At 41.5% G+C, this 18,338-nt stretch overlaps 1 protein-coding gene across 1 annotated transcript in view; it reads left to right on the forward strand.

Annotated features, from left to right (window-relative positions):
• Positions 1–18,338, forward strand: part of atrn (attractin) — a gene marked incomplete at its 5' end in the record, with an annotated part of 183,902 nt that overhangs the window by 57,203 nt on the left and 108,361 nt on the right. The window contains 8 exons of the mRNA XM_079262522.1: positions 485–623; positions 2,779–2,960; positions 4,904–5,123; positions 5,459–5,644; positions 8,152–8,397; positions 10,889–11,026; positions 14,232–14,325; positions 16,204–16,256. Coding sequence (XP_079118648.1) covers positions 485–623; positions 2,779–2,960; positions 4,904–5,123; positions 5,459–5,644; positions 8,152–8,397; positions 10,889–11,026; positions 14,232–14,325; positions 16,204–16,256 — 1,258 coding nt within the window. The remainder of the gene's footprint in view (positions 1–484; positions 624–2,778; positions 2,961–4,903; positions 5,124–5,458; positions 5,645–8,151; positions 8,398–10,888; positions 11,027–14,231; positions 14,326–16,203; positions 16,257–18,338) is intronic.

Raw genomic sequence — 18,338 nt, forward strand, 5'->3', positions numbered from 1 at the left:
TTCAATTAATCTCACGTAAAGACGAGCATTTAGCAGCCACGCAGCTAATCTTCTCTGCCTTCACCAGGTTGAAATGTGTCCTCTCTTCATTTACCACGAGTTGCTTCACCTTACGCAGTAAATCAGGTCGTGTCAAGCTTGATTAATGAATAAATCATGAACTGATGGAGCACTGACTCTGGATGGGAGTTGTCAATCTGCGATCAAATCATCACTCCTCATTTAGCTGCTGTCAGACGCTCAGAGACGGCTCATGTGTCTTCAGCTGCGTTGTCTCATTAATCTTTAATAATTGATGGTCAGCTTCTCTGCCCTCACTTGTTTGATAATCTAGCATGTCTACTCATAAAGAGGACTTTTTAATCTTTTATTTCAGATTTCATCTATTTTCACATGGTTTGAGCATGAAATTTAAACACTGTGTTGAGTCCAGCATGTTAATGTGTGTTTATTTTTAATTTTTTATTCTGGTCTGTCTTCTCAGGGTGCCATCGTGGATTATGAGCTCTGCCCCAGAGACAACCCATCATATGTGTGCAACAAGAAAACAAGCTGCAAGAGCTGCGCCTTGGACCAAAACTGCCAGTGGGACGTTCGCAACCAAGAATGCATCGCGCTGCCAGGTAGCTTCAGAGGAAAGATGAGGAGGGCTAAAGGATGATTTACAGAAACATTTGTTGAATATTTTTGGCAGTGATGAGGGTAACTGGTGTTCAGGAGGATGCAGGATGAAGATCCATCCTCATGTGTCATTAGTGATAAACTACGGAGCCCTCTAAGGGGCCAGACCTCCAGAAAGCAGCTCGTTTCCACCCATATGGTGATTTCCAGCTGATGTTCTAGTCCTACATTCATTTTATATGGAAACCATTGATTGTATAAAACGAGGTGGACATAGCCTCCGTGACGTTACACATAGGTTTCTGAAGAGAAGCTCGGTGGGCGGTTCCTACCATCGTCATCTTGGCAGGAGCATGTGTGTTGTCTCGCCCCAAAAATACAAAAGGTGGAGCTGAGAGGGGGGCTGTGAGCGTCATGGTGGATGATTGACATCCAGTGAACTCCGAGCTTTCTGTAGCTAAGAGCTAACCGAGCTAACCTGGAGATAACAGGAGCTAACCAGCTAACGGAGGTAAGCGGGCTAAAGCTAAGTCACGTTGTTAACCGGCTAAAAACCGCGGTTGTTCTACGTTCTTTTTACTCGAAGCGGGAGATTGGGTACCTGTCAATCAAAAGGACACGCCCCTAAATATGCCGAATTTTGAGATTAAATGACTTTTAAACGGGCGAGTTAGAAAAAAAATTCACTCCCCCCACAGTTGTCATGAAGGTAAACCTGACCTATTAAACTGAAAATGGATTTCTATACCAGGCTGTAAACATGTTTATTTCTACTGTAAACATGTTTATTTCTACTGTAAATATGTTTATTTCTGCTGTAAACATGTTTATTCCTGCTGTAAACATGTTTATTTCTGCTGTAAACATGTTTATTTCTGCTGTAAACATGTTTATTTCTGCTGTAAACATGTTTATTTCTGCTGTGAAGTTGGTCTTTTTAACATGGGAGTCTTTGGGGATTTACTTTGTTTTGCAGCCCCTAGTGGATGAAGGGGGAACTGCAGTTTTATGCACTTCCGCATCACTTTAAACCGCCGGAGTTTGCCACTTGATGGAAACACTGTCAGGTTCCTAGATTGATTGATCAAAATCCAATCCAAAGTTCGTTCATTCATTTTCTGTTCCACTTAGTCCGATTAAGAGTCGTGGGGGAGCTGAAGCCTATCCCAGCAATCTTTGGGCGAGAGGCAAGGTATACCCTGGACAGGTCGCCAGTCCATCACCGGGCCAACACAAAGAGACGACCAACCACTCAAGCTCACACTCACTCCTAGCGACAATTTAGAGAAACCATTTAACCCAGCGTTTCTCAGTTCCGGTCCTCAGGCCCCCCTGCCCTGCCTGTTTTAGACATGATCCTCCTCCAAAGCACCCGAGTCAGATTATTAAACTTCCTCATCAAGTTCTTTGCAGCCTCTTAACAAGCTCTTTATTTCATTCCGGTGTGTTAAAGTAGGTTTACCTATAAAACATGCAGGGCAGGGGGGCCTGGGGACCAGAATTGAGAAACACAGAATGAACCTAACATGCATGTCTTTGGATGGGGTGGGAGGAAGCCGGAATACCCAGAGAGAACATGCAAATTCCACACAGAAAGGCCACCAATTGAGCCTCCCCAAGCCGAGGATCGAACCAGCGAGTTGTGAGGCTACAGTGCTAACCACCATGAATCCATGGTGTCTTGGCTCCATTGTGGTGTTTGTTCTATATTTATATCTTAATATTTATCTCTTGCTGTGATGAAAATTCCAAAGATCCCCTTTTTTTTTTTTTCCCTGTTCTGAGGATTTAGCAGGGATCCAGATTCATCTTTGAGAGGCTTGTAAAACCTTTTGGGAATGGCTCCTGGAGTTCCTGGCTGACCCACCTGACCATTTACTGTGGAGTTATATGCAGATTTACCTAAAAAGGCCCCATCTCACAATAATAAAGGATCCTTAAAACAATTCCTGGAACCACATGGTGATCCAGATCCATCCCAAAACTCAGTGGACTCGAAGTTAAACCAAGACCAGAAAGCGTGCCATGAAAATCCATCCAGTAGGTTTTGTGTAAAGTTGCTAACAAAGAGACAGATGAATGCAGCCAAAACAACCTTTTTGGTGAAGGTAACCAGACAAAACTGTTGGGTGAGTAACGCACATCTCTGTCTTGCAGAGAATGTGTGCGGTGACGACTGGCATCTTGTGGGAAACTCCTGTCTGAAGTTCCTCGCCGCGAAGGAGACGTACGATAACGTAAAACTAGCCTGCAGGAACCACGGTGGCGTGCTGGCCTCGCTAACCACGCAGAAGAAGGTGGACTTTGTGGTGAAGGAGCTGCCGATCAGGAGAGCGCAGGTGAGGAGGATGATTATCAGATGTGAGAAATGGTTTTCAAATAAAATCAAACTTTATTTATGGAGCAATTTTTATACAGTAAAAAGAAGCATAAAGCGCTTTCCAGATTTTATTGTCTGATCTGAGAAACTGGGTCATCAGTGAACGAGGTGCTGATGCTGCTGATGAGATGGAAAAGTTTTACAGCACAAAGATCACAAACGTGCATCTGCTTTGGTAGGTCAGCATGAAACAGTTGCTCCAACAAGAAACGATTCACAGAATGAGATCAGAAAACATTAAAAAAAAAAAGCATTTTCTTTCCTCATCTTCTCTCTGACTTCTGACTACAGTTGAGTTTCCTGCACCCCCCTTTGGTTTTGCCCTTGGGCGTCTTTGCTGTAGCTTTTGAAGTACTGTTTTTTTTTTTTTTATACCCCACCCTCAAATGTGGAAGAGCTCTGGTACCAGTTTTTTTTCTCCCCTCTGGTTTTTGGACCAGTAAGCATGAAACATTTCCCATTAACAGATCTATTCCGCAGAGCTCAGATGTGCCTCACTGCTCTATTAGAGCAAGTACCCTGAAATCTTCCCCAACAATCGACTAATCACTGCAGAGCTGCTTATATCATCGCTTACTGGCCTGTGCTTGATGCATATCTGCTTTCCTGCTGTTGTCTGGACAACTGACATGCACGTTAAAACGTCTCGACTCAACTGTGTCAGCGTGGGAAGAAATGCACCAAGAACTTGTTTGCATGTTCACCAGTTAAAATGAATCCTCAGGTTTGTCTAAAGGATTACAAATCAGAATGCTTTGGGTTTTTGTACTGTTGGATAGTAAAATTATACATTTGCATATCTACCCTGGACTTTTTTAAATGGTCCTTTTTTTAAATAAATTAATTGTGTTTTACTGTTTAATCTGGATTTATAATAAAAAATGTTTAATATAACCTTGTTTTAGTAGCAGCTATATGATCTGATGCATATAGTTTTCCTACATTATTTAAAAAAATGCCAAAAATGATCAAATTCAAATTTAAAACATATGAAGATTTTGATCTTTTTCATTAGTTTTTTTTTTTTTTTTTTTTTTTTTTTAAAAAGCTTTTTTTTTTTTAACCTTATTTTATGAGGTCCTCCCCTGTTAGGGATCTCTTAAGTACCCAAACTCTTTCCCTGGCCCACCGCCGTGTGGAGGCAGAGGAAAGCAGGTGGAAAGTGGGAAGGCAGGTGAACAGACTGATTTGTCCGGAGGCTCCAAGGCGTCCAGAAGAAGTCCCCAGGCAGCACAACTACTCTGACAGGAAGCAGCTTTTTTCTTCTGTTAACAGAACCTTTTACTCTTTTAATAGTCTTTTAAAAACCAGCCTATTTTGTTTTATTTCTGTAAAAACATCATTAACCCTGTTTGTATAATAATTTTATCTAATGTGACCTTCCTGACCAGAACTTCCCGGAAGAAGCGGTGTTGCATCTCACTTGTACTTTCTGGTTAAATAATGGACAAATAAATGAGAAAACAAGACTTGTTATATTTAATATGGTGCATTCATTGCGGCGAAGTGCTTTAGGTTCCTGCTGTTGGTCTAAATGAGTTGTTGTGATCAGTTTGGGTTCATGTTGTGGTTTGTAATTGAAATTTAACAGCTGAGCATGAACTCAGTTCAGCTCTACACTGATGCTCCGACATCTTAATGCAGCTGCTGTTGAACAATTCCAGACATTTCCAGACACGATCCCAGCATAGAGTTAAGAAACAAACCAGTTTTTATTGCAGCTTTGCTGACAGATGAGTGACACAGTGTTATGTTTATCTGAGTTCTAGCATATAAAAAGCCAAGAAAACACCTTAAAAAATGACAGAGCAGCATTTCGTGTTGTGGTAGGTGGTTACCGTGGTGATTTAGCTTGAAATCTTTAAGCAGAAATTTAAATGAAACCTTGTTTTGACTCTCCAGCACAAAGTCACGCTGACCCCGTGGGTTGGGCTGAGGAAAATCAACGTGTCGTACTGGTGCTGGGAGGACATTTCGCCCTTCACCAACACCACCCTGCAGTGGCTGCCCGGCGAGCCGAGTGACGCCGGCTTTTGCGGCTACCTGGCCGAGCCGGGGTACAGCGGACTGAAGGCGCAGTCCTGCATCACCCCAGTCAGCGGCAGCCTGTGTGAACGGCCAGGTGAGCGGACGGCGTGGAGAGACTCAGTCATGCTTTAAATAAACGACACATGAAGACAATAAATTACTTTTAACAAGTGAAGTAATGCAGAGAAAAGTAAAGATTTTAATCTTATGGATGGTGTTTTTACTCTGTATTGGCTTTTTTAATTTGATACAAGACAGCAGAATGAGGCCGAATTGATTCCAAATCAGGATTTTAAAAGGCTTAAATTGTTTGTTTGGCTTGTAGCAGAAACAGTCATCTGTAGATAAGCCGTCAAGGTGCAGCTCGCTGCTAGAGCCAGTTTGAATGTTGCAGAAATGCTAAAAGTCCCGTTTTGTGTCTTCCCACAGCCAATCACAGCGCAAAGCAGTGCCGGACCCCCTGCGCCATGCGCAGCACCTGCAGCGAGTGCACCAGCAGCAGCTCAGAGTGCATGTGGTGCAGCAACATGAAGCAGTGCGTGGACTCCAACGCCTATGTGGCCTCCTTCCCTTTTGGCCAGTGTATGGAGTGGTACACCATGAGCACCTGTCCACGTAAGAGACATCGTTCACTCTTATCATTTTTAAGCTGCATAAACGTTCAGACCAGAAACAGAGACGCAGCCTCACATAGTTGCCTCAGAACTGCTCCGTTTGTCACTTGCTGCTGTTGGGTTTGTTTGGTTTTCCTGTGGGGAAATGAGGAGTTTAGAAGGAATGTTTTGGGAAAATTTCCTGGCAGATTTAGCTTCATGTTTACAGAATCTATCATTGCATTGAGGTTTGTTTTTTTTTTTTCCCAGCTGTAGTGTCTAGAGCTTTTTCTTTGCTGCCCCCACATCAACTTTTGCCATTGATACAATGCAAAATTCTCTAAGTGTGCAAAAATCATGTAAATTCAACTCTTTTCTTGCTTTCATAACCTGAAAGAGGAATGAAATTATGAAAGTGAAGCTTATTATGTAATAATTTGATACATTTTGATGTAAAAACGTAAAATATGAACCATATTTGTCTTTGAATGAAGAAACTGTACCTACAGCAGATGATGTCGGATTTACCAAACAGGGTTAAGTCGTACTTCACACTAAAGCTTGTTACATCCTCCACGAGGAGCCAGAACTTCTTTCTTGTTCTCGAGGCTCCGAGAAGAAAATGACGTCATTTTGTTCTCGCGGACGTGTTTGAAGACGGTTCCCGACACATCGGGCCGGCAGAACTTTTTTCTTGCGGGGCTCCGAGAAGTATCGTGTGATTGGTCGGACATGTGAGGTGGGCGTGGTTAACACGGAGAAAGCATGAAGCGGAGTTCCTGCTTCCGTGTTTTTACTGTTGCAGGTAAAACGGATTGTTTTGATAAAACAGCTGATCGAGGTGGTGAGAAAGTACCAACATTTTTACATGTGGCATTAAAACACTCGGACCCTGCCTCGTGCACGACCCGCCCTGCCTCGTGCACGACCCGCCCTGCCGCGTGCACGACCCGCCCTGCCTCGTGCACGACCCGCCCTGCCTCGTGCACGACCCGCCCTGCCGCGTGCACGACCCGCCCTGCCTCGTGCACGACCCGCCCTGCCTCGTGCACGACCCGCCCTGCCGCGTGCACGACCCGCCCTGCCGCGTGCACGACCCGCCCTGCCTCGTGCACGACCCGCCCTGCCGCGGGCACGACCCGCCCTGCCTCGTGCACGACCCGCCCTGCCTCGTGCACGACCCGCCCTGCCGCGTGCACGACCCGCCCTGCCTCGTGCACGACCCGCCCTGCAGCGGAGGAAGTTGCTGGTTAAATATGAAACTAGAAAAGCCCTCGGAGAGCGGAAACCTCCACCGAGCACAATGTTAAAGAATCCTTTTAAAACATTCCTGGATCCAAACGGTGATCCGGATCACCACCAGAGTTTAATCACTTCTTCATTTTCACATTTCCAACAACTCTGGAAATTTTTATAAAAATCCATCCGTAACCTTTTGAGTTATCTTGTGCACAAAGACGGCGGGAAAAATATAACCTGGCGGAGGTAACAACCGGGTTCATTGCACATAAAGCAGACATCATCCCCCCCGCAGTGACCCCTCCCCGCTGCAGACCTGCTTCTCCTGGAGGATGGATGGACCTGACGAAAAGGAAGTTTTTCTTGTTCTTGCATCCTCGAGAACAAGAACTCAGTTCTTGTTCTCGTGGAGGATGGAACAGGCTTGAGCGATAACGTGATAGTGTTGACGTTGCACTCGTAAACCGGACAGAATGACGTCTTTGAGTTGGAAAATGAATTCTCCCAGCGGTGCATTTTGTTGACATAACTTTCCTTTAGTAAAGTCGTAGACATGACACTGTTGCATGTTAATAAAAGGCAGCACACACCCAGACATACGTACCTTCTCATTACATGCAGTTAGGTGATGTGCTGCGTTGCTCACGTCTGCAACCGTACATGAGAGCAGAACCGTGCATGCTTCTGCATGATGCAAAAACAACCTGTTGCAATGGAGGAGAACCTCTATGTCTGACTTCTGTTGTCATTTGTTACGATGTAAAAAATAAAATTAGATTACGTGATCTTGACCTTGTAAAATATTGGTAGTTTACACAGTGTTAAATAAGAGCTCTGAAGATTATAGTCAGCATTTTAACCAAGTCTGGCTCTTTTAAGCGCTTCGCCTCGAACATTTGGGGAGTTTTAACCTTCATTTAACCAAGTAAATTAAACTCTGGCCTTTCAGCAGATGAGATGGGGATGAATAATCTGCTTTAATAGTACCATAACTCCAGCTGCTACTTTGTTTTTTCCTCTGCGTAGCCCAGAACTCATTTAATTTATTTTACCTTGCACTACTTGGAGCCATAGGCGGAGAATCCCCCCAAGGAGCTGAGAGATAGGAATTAAAATGTAGGCAAATAGTTATGAAGAGAAATTGGATGAAACTGTTGGCTCCAGGATGAGCTAAATGAAATGTTTTAGAGCCTTGGAAAAAAAAAATAGAAAGTTTGACTTCATTTATTAACTCGCGCAGGAGGTATTGTGTGTGTGTGTCCTAACCAGTGGTGTGTTGTTCTGTTGCAGCTGAAAACTGTTCTGGATACAGAACGTGTGGACAGTGTTTGGACCAGCCGGGCTGCGGTTGGTGCACCGACCCCAGCAACACGGGCAAAGGCCAGTGCATCGAGGGTTCGTACCGCGGGCCCTTCCAGACCTCGGTACCGGCCCCCTCCACCCTGCCCGGTGCACCTCCCAGCCCCCAGCCTGCTCTCAACGCCAGCATGTGTCCCAGCGAGGCCAAATACAACTGGTCCTTCATTCAGTGCCCAGGTTGGTGGACTGGAAGTGGCAGATGGGAATCTTTATCTGGCAGCACACATATGTTGCATCTTGGAAAGTTTTCCTAATTAAAACTGGGAAATTTTCCATGTGTTTGCTGTTTTTAGACCAAAAAAAAAAAAAGAAGTGTAAATATGTAATACATGAGCTTTCTGCCCTTAAAGATGGCTGAACAGCTTGTATTTTGTTGCAGAGCAGCCAGGAGCTTTTCAGAAGGCGGGGTGCAGGATTTGTGGGGTGCAAATCTGCTCTTGCAAAGAAAACTGTTTCATCATCTTATATTTTAGATCATTTAGATATGTAGACCAGTTTAGATAAGTTATTAAACATTTTACATCCTGTACCATCTCAGAAGGTTCTCCAGATTTATGACTGACATGAAAATATAGTAGAAGAGAACAGAACCTTTTCTACCAGATAGGAAAACATTATTTACTGTTGCGTGGTGGCAGCTACAGTCGTCCTCAAATGTTTTCATCCCCTTTCATTAAAGAAAAAGCTGAATTTACAACAGTCACTCAAATAACTGGAGACAAAAAAGAAAACAAAATAACTAAAAATCTGTAAAATTATAATTTAGTGATATAAGACACTGTTTTTCATTTTTCATTTAAATGAGATGAATTAAAAAAAAAAAAAAAAGAGCAACAAAAAAATAAAAAATAAAGTGGTCCTGGTACTTTTCTGTTGAACAGTGGGACAAAATACCTGTCAACAGGTGCAGAAGTCTGACTGAGAGGAACAGAAAACACCTGACTGGAGCGGAAACATTAAAGGATTGTTCAACAAAATATATGTAACATATATTATTTTATCATATTTTTTTGCTTTAAAAAAAAGAAACATTTTTATTAAACCAGAATTAGAAAATAATGTAAAGAGTTTCATAAAATTATTTATTATGACTTTTGTAAATTTCAGCTTATTTCACAGGCAGCTGTGTTTTTACCTTCTTTAATGGGAGGGTAGGAATGCATTGTAGGACGACGGTATCATTATGAAAGAGGTTTATGACCTCAGCTGATATTAAAACTTTATCTCACAACTCAGCCCCTCATCAAAGTCCTTAAAGACACACTGCAGGACTTGACGGCTAATTCGGCACCCATCCAGCCTCCTACCTGACCTGTTATCTCTCTCCAACCAGCAAAAGAGAATCTTACGATGACTCTCGTTTTGTCTCTTTCTGTCTTTTAATCTTCTTGTGTTTCTTTGCTGAATCAGCGGCGTTGCATGTTTAATGTTGCATGTGTGTTTTCTCGCAAATCTCTGCTGCAACGTCACGTTGCGTCCTGGATAAAAAGCTGTATAGTGCAATTTGTCAGCCTCTGGGTGCTGCCGGGTAACATCGGCTCGAGAAATCCACAAGGTAGATGTTGCTGTGTTAAACAGAGTTTAAGGGTCATAAAGTTACGTAATGCGTTTTTAAAACCCCAAGGGGTCTGAGACTATTTTGGTGACTGTAACACTTTTGATTTTTGCCTTTATACACCACAAAAGTTACAATATCTGTTTGGTGAAGTTTTTTAGCACAAGCTATGATGTTTTTACTTTATCCTGCTTCATAAACACATGGGGCTCCCTAAAATGTAAATTAATGCAATTATTTAGACTAAACCCCACATTAGTAAAATAATAAAAAAAAAAAAAGGCAAAAAAATTCTTCCCAGTTTAACACTGAGATCAACATGTTTGTACCATCACATTTAGGTTTTTATGGTCCATTAATATGAAACAAACTGGGACAGTTTCAGATCTGCACTTTTCAGATGAGCTGTCTGAAACATGTCTGTTGATACAAACTCATTCATCTCAAAAATCTGCTCTCTTTAACATCTGAAAGTTAAGAGTTGCTTAAAACTTTTACAAATGAGCCTGACGAGAGGGATGCTTGTACTTCTGTGAACACAGACAGTCAGTTCAGGCGAATTCAGTAATGCATCAAAGGAATGTGATTTTGTCGTAAGAATGAGTCAGAAACACGTTTTGTAAGGTCAAAAAGTCTAATCATGCTACTTTTAACAAAAAATGTGTCACCTGGAGCGCTGTGGTCAGTTTCACTGGTTTTGTTTGGCGTTGATGGACCACTAACTGGAAAGATGATGGTTTTCCAGAAAGATTCCTCTGAGCATCATCTGTGAATTGGTTGGAATCTTCTAGAAGTGCCACCAGTCTAATAACTGGTTGTACATACTTTCTTTATTACGTTTTCTGACTTTGTTCATGATGTGAAACAAAGTAAAATACTCAGAGAGCTTGCTGTCTCCGTTTAATAGATGTGCTTGTTGGATTCTTGACAACTGAACCTGGCAGGCACACAGGTTGTAAGATGATTTGTTGCAGGTGACTCAAACGGCACCAACAGACGCAGCTTACAAATCCATCCATGTTTGGGCCTGAGGCTATTTATTCTCAACCCCCTCAGGATGTGTGTGATGTTCGGATATTCATGCACTTCGTCCTCTGTTTCCTCTCGTGGCAGCCTGTCAGTGTAATGGTCACAGTCAGTGTGTCAACGACAGTGTGTGCGAGAAGTGCGAGGACCTGACAACCGGTCGACACTGCGAGAGCTGCATCTCCGGTTTCTACGGAGACCCGACCAACGGCGGCAACTGCCAGCGTGAGTATGAAATCAAGCACTCAGTCTTCCTGCACGCTCAGCTCCATTTAGCTTGTCGCTGTTTTACTGTTCGCTTTTATGTCGGATGTTTCTTGGCTGTGCCTCGCAGTCTTCCCTCGGGAGATCGAAGATTTACTTTCCTTATAGCCGTTACTGGCAGGCAGTCAATCGGACCACAAATCAATCCTTTATCCCTGCGACAGGTTAATTTGGCTGACTGGTATATTACTGCTACAATGTACAGTATGTAGTGTCATTCGTCTCCGCCAGTAGTATACATATATTTACAAGGTTCTGCATCAGTGGTGATCAATAAACCAACCTGACAGGATGCTGTATTTTTATTTTCTCCATATTATGCATTCTTTGCTTGATTTGAGTGCATACAGGACCATGGAAGTCATATAGATTACAGTTATGTGAATAGCTCCAACCTTTCTTTGTCTTGATTTATTTTATGTATCAAGACAAAGAAAACAAACACCTAATGCTGTTGGTTTTTGCAGGAGTTAAAGTTTAACAACAACGCAGCATATTACAGCTCGTCATGATATATTACATGATAACTGAACTGAAATAGAGAAAGTGTGTGGAAAAAGTTAAATATTTATCACTTTGTTGCTTTCAGAGACAGTTTGAGGTGTGATATAATCAGTCTCTCACTTTGCTTTGCAGGAATTTTGGCCAATTTTTATTTGCAGTTTTACTTCAGTTCTTTGAAGTTTGGGCAAAATCACATTCACGCCAGAGTTTTTTAGTCAGTTCAGGAACAAGACTGTGCAGTAAGCTGACTAATATTGTCCGCTTCCTGGATTTTATGTTGTATTTTATCGTGAATAAACGCAGGCTTTGTGAAGCACAATGTTCTCTAGAAACGTAAAGTAACAGCGAGATAAAAGCTGAGTTAAAAACCCCAAATCGGTGATATTTTCATGCTCATAAATGGAGGAAACAGGGTTTCTGAATGAGTTTTCTTCTTTGTGTTGGTCTTGTCCTCTCGTTTGGTAAATCCTAATGTAGCGCCACCTTTGATTTTTAAAGATTTGGCTTGTTTGGTGAAAGTAATCTCGTTCCAGATGACTACACCCCCTCTCCAAGCAGAGTTCCCAAATGCACGGAGTCGAGTGAAATGTCCTGGTGTGAATGCAGCCTTAGATGGCAGGTTTAGCTAGCCTGGGAGTGTTTCAGTGACAGAATCCACTACCGGTGGTTATTTCACCTTGTGAGATCTCACAGGGAAAGATCTCAGATTCAGCCGTTTGAGCAAACATTCACTAAAAATTAAGTAAGAAAGTAAGAGGTGACAGAATTTTCTTATGAATATAGGTCATATAACATATGACGGTTAAAAACCTTTAGAACGTGACTTTTTATAATATGGGATGGGGTGGGAATTTGCTTCACAATTTTAAAATACCAATTTTTGTTAAAAAATTGATTTTTTTTTTTTTTTCATATAAATGCAAATAATCCATGATAAAATCTTCGTCATTTTTATTGTTTTTGTTGATCTTTTTACTCGTCTTCTTGGGCATTACAGCAGCAGAATAATGGTCTGGCTACTGTGCTGTTTTTTCTCATTGAAATCAAGAAAAATGACAAGAAAAAAAGTTTTGTACATTTTTTTTGTTTTTAATCTACAAAAATCAGCAATATGAAAGAATCATGAGAATTGCAATTTAAATCGAATCGGCACCCAAAAAAAATCTGAGTTGAATCAGGATGAAAGCATATCGTCACAGTCCTAATATGGGACCTTTAAATGATCCAGTTTTAGTTCTCATTGGTCATGTTTCCATGTACAAACCGACTTCAGTCAGGCTGCAGTTCAGCTTATATGGTCCCGACTCTGAGAGGCGTTTATATGCATCTCATGTTGGAGCTGAAAAAATGATTTTGCTTACTGTCTGGAACAGAAGCAGCAGAACAAACTGGGATTTCAGCATCCTGCTGAAACATGGAAACGAACACAAACCAGCATGCTGGCATTGTTCAGTAGAGATGGGTATGCTGTTGATGTAACGTCCAACTTTTTAACTCCTTTCAAACGGTACCACGCTGCAAGTAGATAAAAGTACTTTAACATCAATATAATTTTAGTAGTCTTCTTTTATTTTGCAACAAGTTGTTGCATTGTGCATTGTGAGTTTTCTTGTTCATAAATAACTTTTTTGCTTTGTACAGTCAGGAAACTAGGGCTGTGACGATATGCTTTTGACCCGATTCGAGTCGATTCCGATTGGTTGGGTGTCGATTAAATTTAAATGGCAATTCCCACAATTCTTCCATAGTGCTGATTTTTGTAGAATAAAAACAACAAAAAAAAAAAGTACAAAACTCTTCTTTGCTCGTCATTTTTCTTGATTTCAGTGATGAAAAAACAACACAGTAGCCAAGCAATCATCCTGCTGCTGTAATGCCCAAGAAGAAAAGTAAAAAGATCAATAAAAACAATAAAACTGACAAAAATTTTATGAATTATTTTTATTCTTTTGAAAAAGAATTTTTCCTTTTTTAAAATTGTCAAGCAAAAAAATCCCGATATTCAATTTTTCGATTCAATTTTCCCATTGCTAAAGGAAACCACAGCAATAATGAAACAATTCCTACAAATAAAAGAATAAAGTTGTTTGCATCATTTTTTTCCTAAAAAAAAGAACACACAACCATGCTATACTTTCCCAAAATTATATTTTATATTTTCATTGTTTACATTTTTATTTGCATATAACTGAGAATATTTTGTTTATCAGAAAGTTGACTGATGTCTTTCCTCCTTGGATTTGTTTGAACACACCTGGATCCTTCAGACCATCAAACTGTCTGATGATGTTCTTCAGTGATCGGCTGCACCTAGCTGCTTCTTACCATCTTAATTCCTTTGAAATGAGTTTTTCCACACACTGCTTCTTTATTTTCACCGACACGTTGTGTCATATTTATGATTCAAAGAGCTGACAAGACCAATAACATTTAACCTTTCAGTTTAAATAGGTTGCTTCTTTGTCTCTTCCACATGAACGTACTGACTCACTCATGTCTGCGTTCAGCGGTGTGTTTTCAGGAGCTCACACTCATTCATCACAAGTACCAGTGTGTCTTATAGATCTGGTGCACCCGGTGTGCTGGATTCTAGATGTCAAGAGTAAAACGGGGCAAAAAGACAAATGAATGTGTATATCGTTCACATCTCTTGTTCTTTCAGCCTGCAAGTGTAACGGCCATGCCAGCATGTGCAACCCCAACAATGGCAAGTGCTTCTGCACCACCAAGGGCATCAAAGGAGATAAATGCCATCTGTGAGTTTAACATTATATTGTCTCTTTTGTGCCGACAGATTTCTTTATTTCAGTTTGTGGGGAAGTTTCACGTACCATACCATTGTGCAGGGGTATCAAACTGGTCCCATGAGGGCTGCAGCCCTGCAGGGTTTCAGCGCATCCCTGCAACATCACAGTGACAAAAATGAATGAGTTGTTGTGCAGAGCCATGCCATGGTGTTATATCTGTGTTATCGGGTATTCTGATACCTCCTTTTCATGTGTGTGTATGTTTTCTAGCAGCTTGTGCCATATTAATGATTTCTAAAGCACTTTCACTGTCCGATTGTTTTTAAAGAAAGTATTTGTGTTCATCAGAGCTTTATGCAACCTGGAAAATGTTTAGACATCCTGTAAGATACAAGTTAAAACGATAATTTACTGATCTCATTAACAGCGTGTCAGATGTCGAAACAGCTGTTTCATTAAAGTCACGAGTCCATTTTAAAGTTTTCCTTTTAAAGTAGTTCCAGGATGGTTTTAGCATCGTGTAGCGTCTCTTCTTCTTTTAACAACTGGCTGATAACTACTGGGAAATGAGGAGACCCGTTGCTGGAGTGTTAGGACAGGAATGTTGTTCCATTCTGGTCTGATGCAGGATTCTAAGCAGTCCTGGACCTTGTTACTGGACTTCCATGATGCTCCAGATGTTTTGTACTGGTGAAAGAACTGGACTGGAGGCAGACCAGTTCTCCTGTTCCACCATCAGGATGTGGTCCAGCATGGTGGAACCTGCAAGGTCTTCCCTGAAAGAGACGTTGTCTGGATGGGAGCAGATGTTTCAGCATTGATGGAGCTTCCCAGATGTGGAAGCTGCCCACGCCATCGGCACTAATGCAACCCCATCCCATCAGAGATGCAGGCTGATAACAAGCTGGATGCTCCCTCTCCTCTTTAGTCTGCAGGACACGCCGTCCATGCTGTTCGCATACAATCCCACCTGACCAGTTTCCCACTTTGTCTCAGACCATTTAAATGATTCAAATCGTAGTTCGTTTGCCTGGAAAGTCGCTTCGTTTGGTGAAATGTGAACGCTCGAAACGAATTCTGATCCAGGCAGAGAAGTGGACTTGGTCTGCCTAAAAACTCATGTCTCAGTCTGTTTCAAGTGGACCAAATACTGGAAGCGGACTACTTATAAGTCCTTTCATGTAGCATTGCATTGTGGGTAAATACATAGCAATGGCGTTAAGAGTCCTCTTTCACATCTGCTGTTCATTCTGCGTCCATTGTTGCACTGTATTACTGCAGTATACTTGCATAAGACACAATAAAAGACCCAAAACTGACCATTTTATCTCCGTTTATGGAGGAAAAAGTGTTTTTTTCTTCATGTGGGTCTTGTCCTCTCTTTTGCTAAATACTAGTGCAGCGCCACCTTTGGTGAGAATGGAGATATTCTAATGTGTTTGGGTCGTTTGTCCAAAGTGCAGCTTGAACATAATCTCGGTCCGCATGGATAGACCCCGCTACATCTGAGCCGAGTCCCCAACCGGACCAGGTCTAGTGGACTCTCCTGTTGTGAATTCAACCTAATTTAAGAGATTTTATTCAAGTGCAACGGTCCCAAAAGCTGACCGACATCTTAAAATGTGAAGTAAAACTGAAAAAAAATGTTTTAAAGTCTTTGGCACCGTGAAGCAGCAGCTGCTCATTAGTGCTTGCAGCAGTATTTTTAGCTCTTATCTTCACCCTAAACTTTATTAAGTTTGAGATCCATTTAAGACTTAGAATTTAATAAGTAAACAGTAATTTGTGTGAAAATTAGTTTGTTTTGTCTCCTTAAAATTCTTTAGTTTTCTGCAGAAAGCTATAAAGTTAATTCTTTCTCACCTGTTTTCTCTACCTGTTTTTCAGGTGTGAAGTTGAGAGTCGCTACCAAGGCAACCCCCTTAAAGGGACATGCTACTGTAAGTGGAGCTCATATCGGTAACCTCAGTCGAGCTGGGGGTGCGGGGAGGTTGTGGGTGGTCGCCACTAAGAACGCGCCGTGAGGTGTGATTCTTCTGTTCTGTTCAGATCAAAGCAAACGCAGCTGCATGGCTCTCAAATCAAAGCCGTTTGATGTATGAAAGGAAAAAAAATAACAAGAGGAGAAGCTGTTGTGTAAACAAGCAACAGGTGGATTGAGTTCACCTGCTGGAAGTATGGAAGCTTTGATAGGACATTTTCTTTTTATTTTTCATCCTGTTAAAAGTCGATCTGCCAGTGGCAGATGACAGAGAAGATGATATTTTACTTTATGGTCCTTGAGCTTTTACCCAACATCATTTTATAACCTTGAGGAATATAAGCTAACCCTTTAATGCCTGACGAAAGAAAGCATGAGGAGAAATTTCCAGTTTATTTAATCTGTGATTTTCCCCCCTTTTTAAGAAAGTGTAAAACAAAACAAAGCAAACAAAAAATAAGTTTTTCAATATTTATCGTTTATTAACATGTCATATGTCAAAGTAGGTGTAGTGCAAAAGGTGTCCACCAGGGGGCAGAAGACAATCAGATTGCTCAAAACCTTGTTATATACTTTTTTTTTTCATCATAATGAAACTGTCTGTATTAAATATGATACATTTAATGGTTAAAAACAGAATTATTGTTCTGAAGTTCCATTAAAACGCCAGTCAGTCTCTTTACCAGTTTTATTGGTATTCTTCTTCAGGCTTTGTTTAAATCTGCCTTTGAAAATATTGGGATTAGGCACACTTGGATGTTTATAAAGTATAAAAGGTTTTATAGCCATTTTTCTGGAAACGCATCATCATCAAGTGGAAAAATCAGTGTGGTGGAACAAAGCTGGAGATAAATGTCACTTTTCATATTCAAACTTATTGATCCTCCTCTCCGAAGCCTGTTATGTACTTCATGAGAAGTGACAATATTTTTCTTGTTTTTGAAGCTACAAGAACAACACAATGTCAATTTTGTTCTCGTGGACATGTTGGGAACATCTTGCAGCTTGTTGTCAGTGCATCCGTCAAGCAGGACTTTCTCCTCGTAGTGTCGAGTGAATATTTGGACTCGGCCCAGACGAGCTCTCCTACAAGCTGAGAGCGCACCGAGGCAACGTTAACCTCAGTGAACAATAATGCTGCTGAGACCAAAGTCTGGTGCTAAAAACAGACTAATGCTGGACTCTTACTGCCTTCTGGATGCGCACTGGCTTATTCAGCTAGATAACGTCTCTCTGAATTGAATTTTATACTTAAAACTAAAAAAGCACTCAGAGAGCACAAACCTTCGCCAAGCACAATGTTAAAGAATCCTTTAAAAAAATTCCTTTAAACGGTAACCTGGATCACCACCAAAATTTAATCAGTTCTTCCTTTTCACATTTCCAAAACTTCTGAAAATTTCATGAAAATCTGACCATAACTGTTTGAGTTATCATTAAAGTGGAACTATTATGTGCATTTCAGGCTAATTTATTTTTATTTCTGAGCCCAGAAGGGCTGGGATTGATGGAGTTATTGTCACAAATGGCTTTATTTACTTCAGACCGACCCTCTCCGTAGGCTGTCAGATCAGCCTGCGGGCAAAACGAGTGGATTGAGACTCTTCCGCATTAAGCCCCGCCTCCCGCCACTGCACTACATCGGGAGCGCGCACCACAACTGCTTTCACCGTCATTGTAACATCTCATAAACAGAAGGATTAGGCTGATATGAACTCAATAAAAAACATAAATACGATGTCAACACATAGCATACCGCCCTACATGTTGGAACCTGAATCAGAGCCTGAAAACGAAGTGGAAAACAGCAACCCACAGCAACGAATGCAGCAGGATGTCTCTCTTTGGTAAACTCACCAGCCATCGTTGGAAATAACTTTATCCCACGTTTCCCACCCGCCTGATGTATTTGTACATGCCCTTGTTAACCAGTAGAAGGTAACCAATCACCGAACCTTATCCCCCGGGACGTCACAAGGATTTCCACGTAGAAAAAACTCTCTAAAACCACGCGTTTTTCGTTCCCATGGAAACCGAATGG

Source organism: Telmatherina bonti (genome assembly GCF_933228915.1).
Source record: "Telmatherina bonti genome assembly, chromosome: 22".
Classification (NCBI taxonomy): Eukaryota; Metazoa; Chordata; class Actinopteri; order Atheriniformes; family Telmatherinidae; genus Telmatherina; species Telmatherina bonti.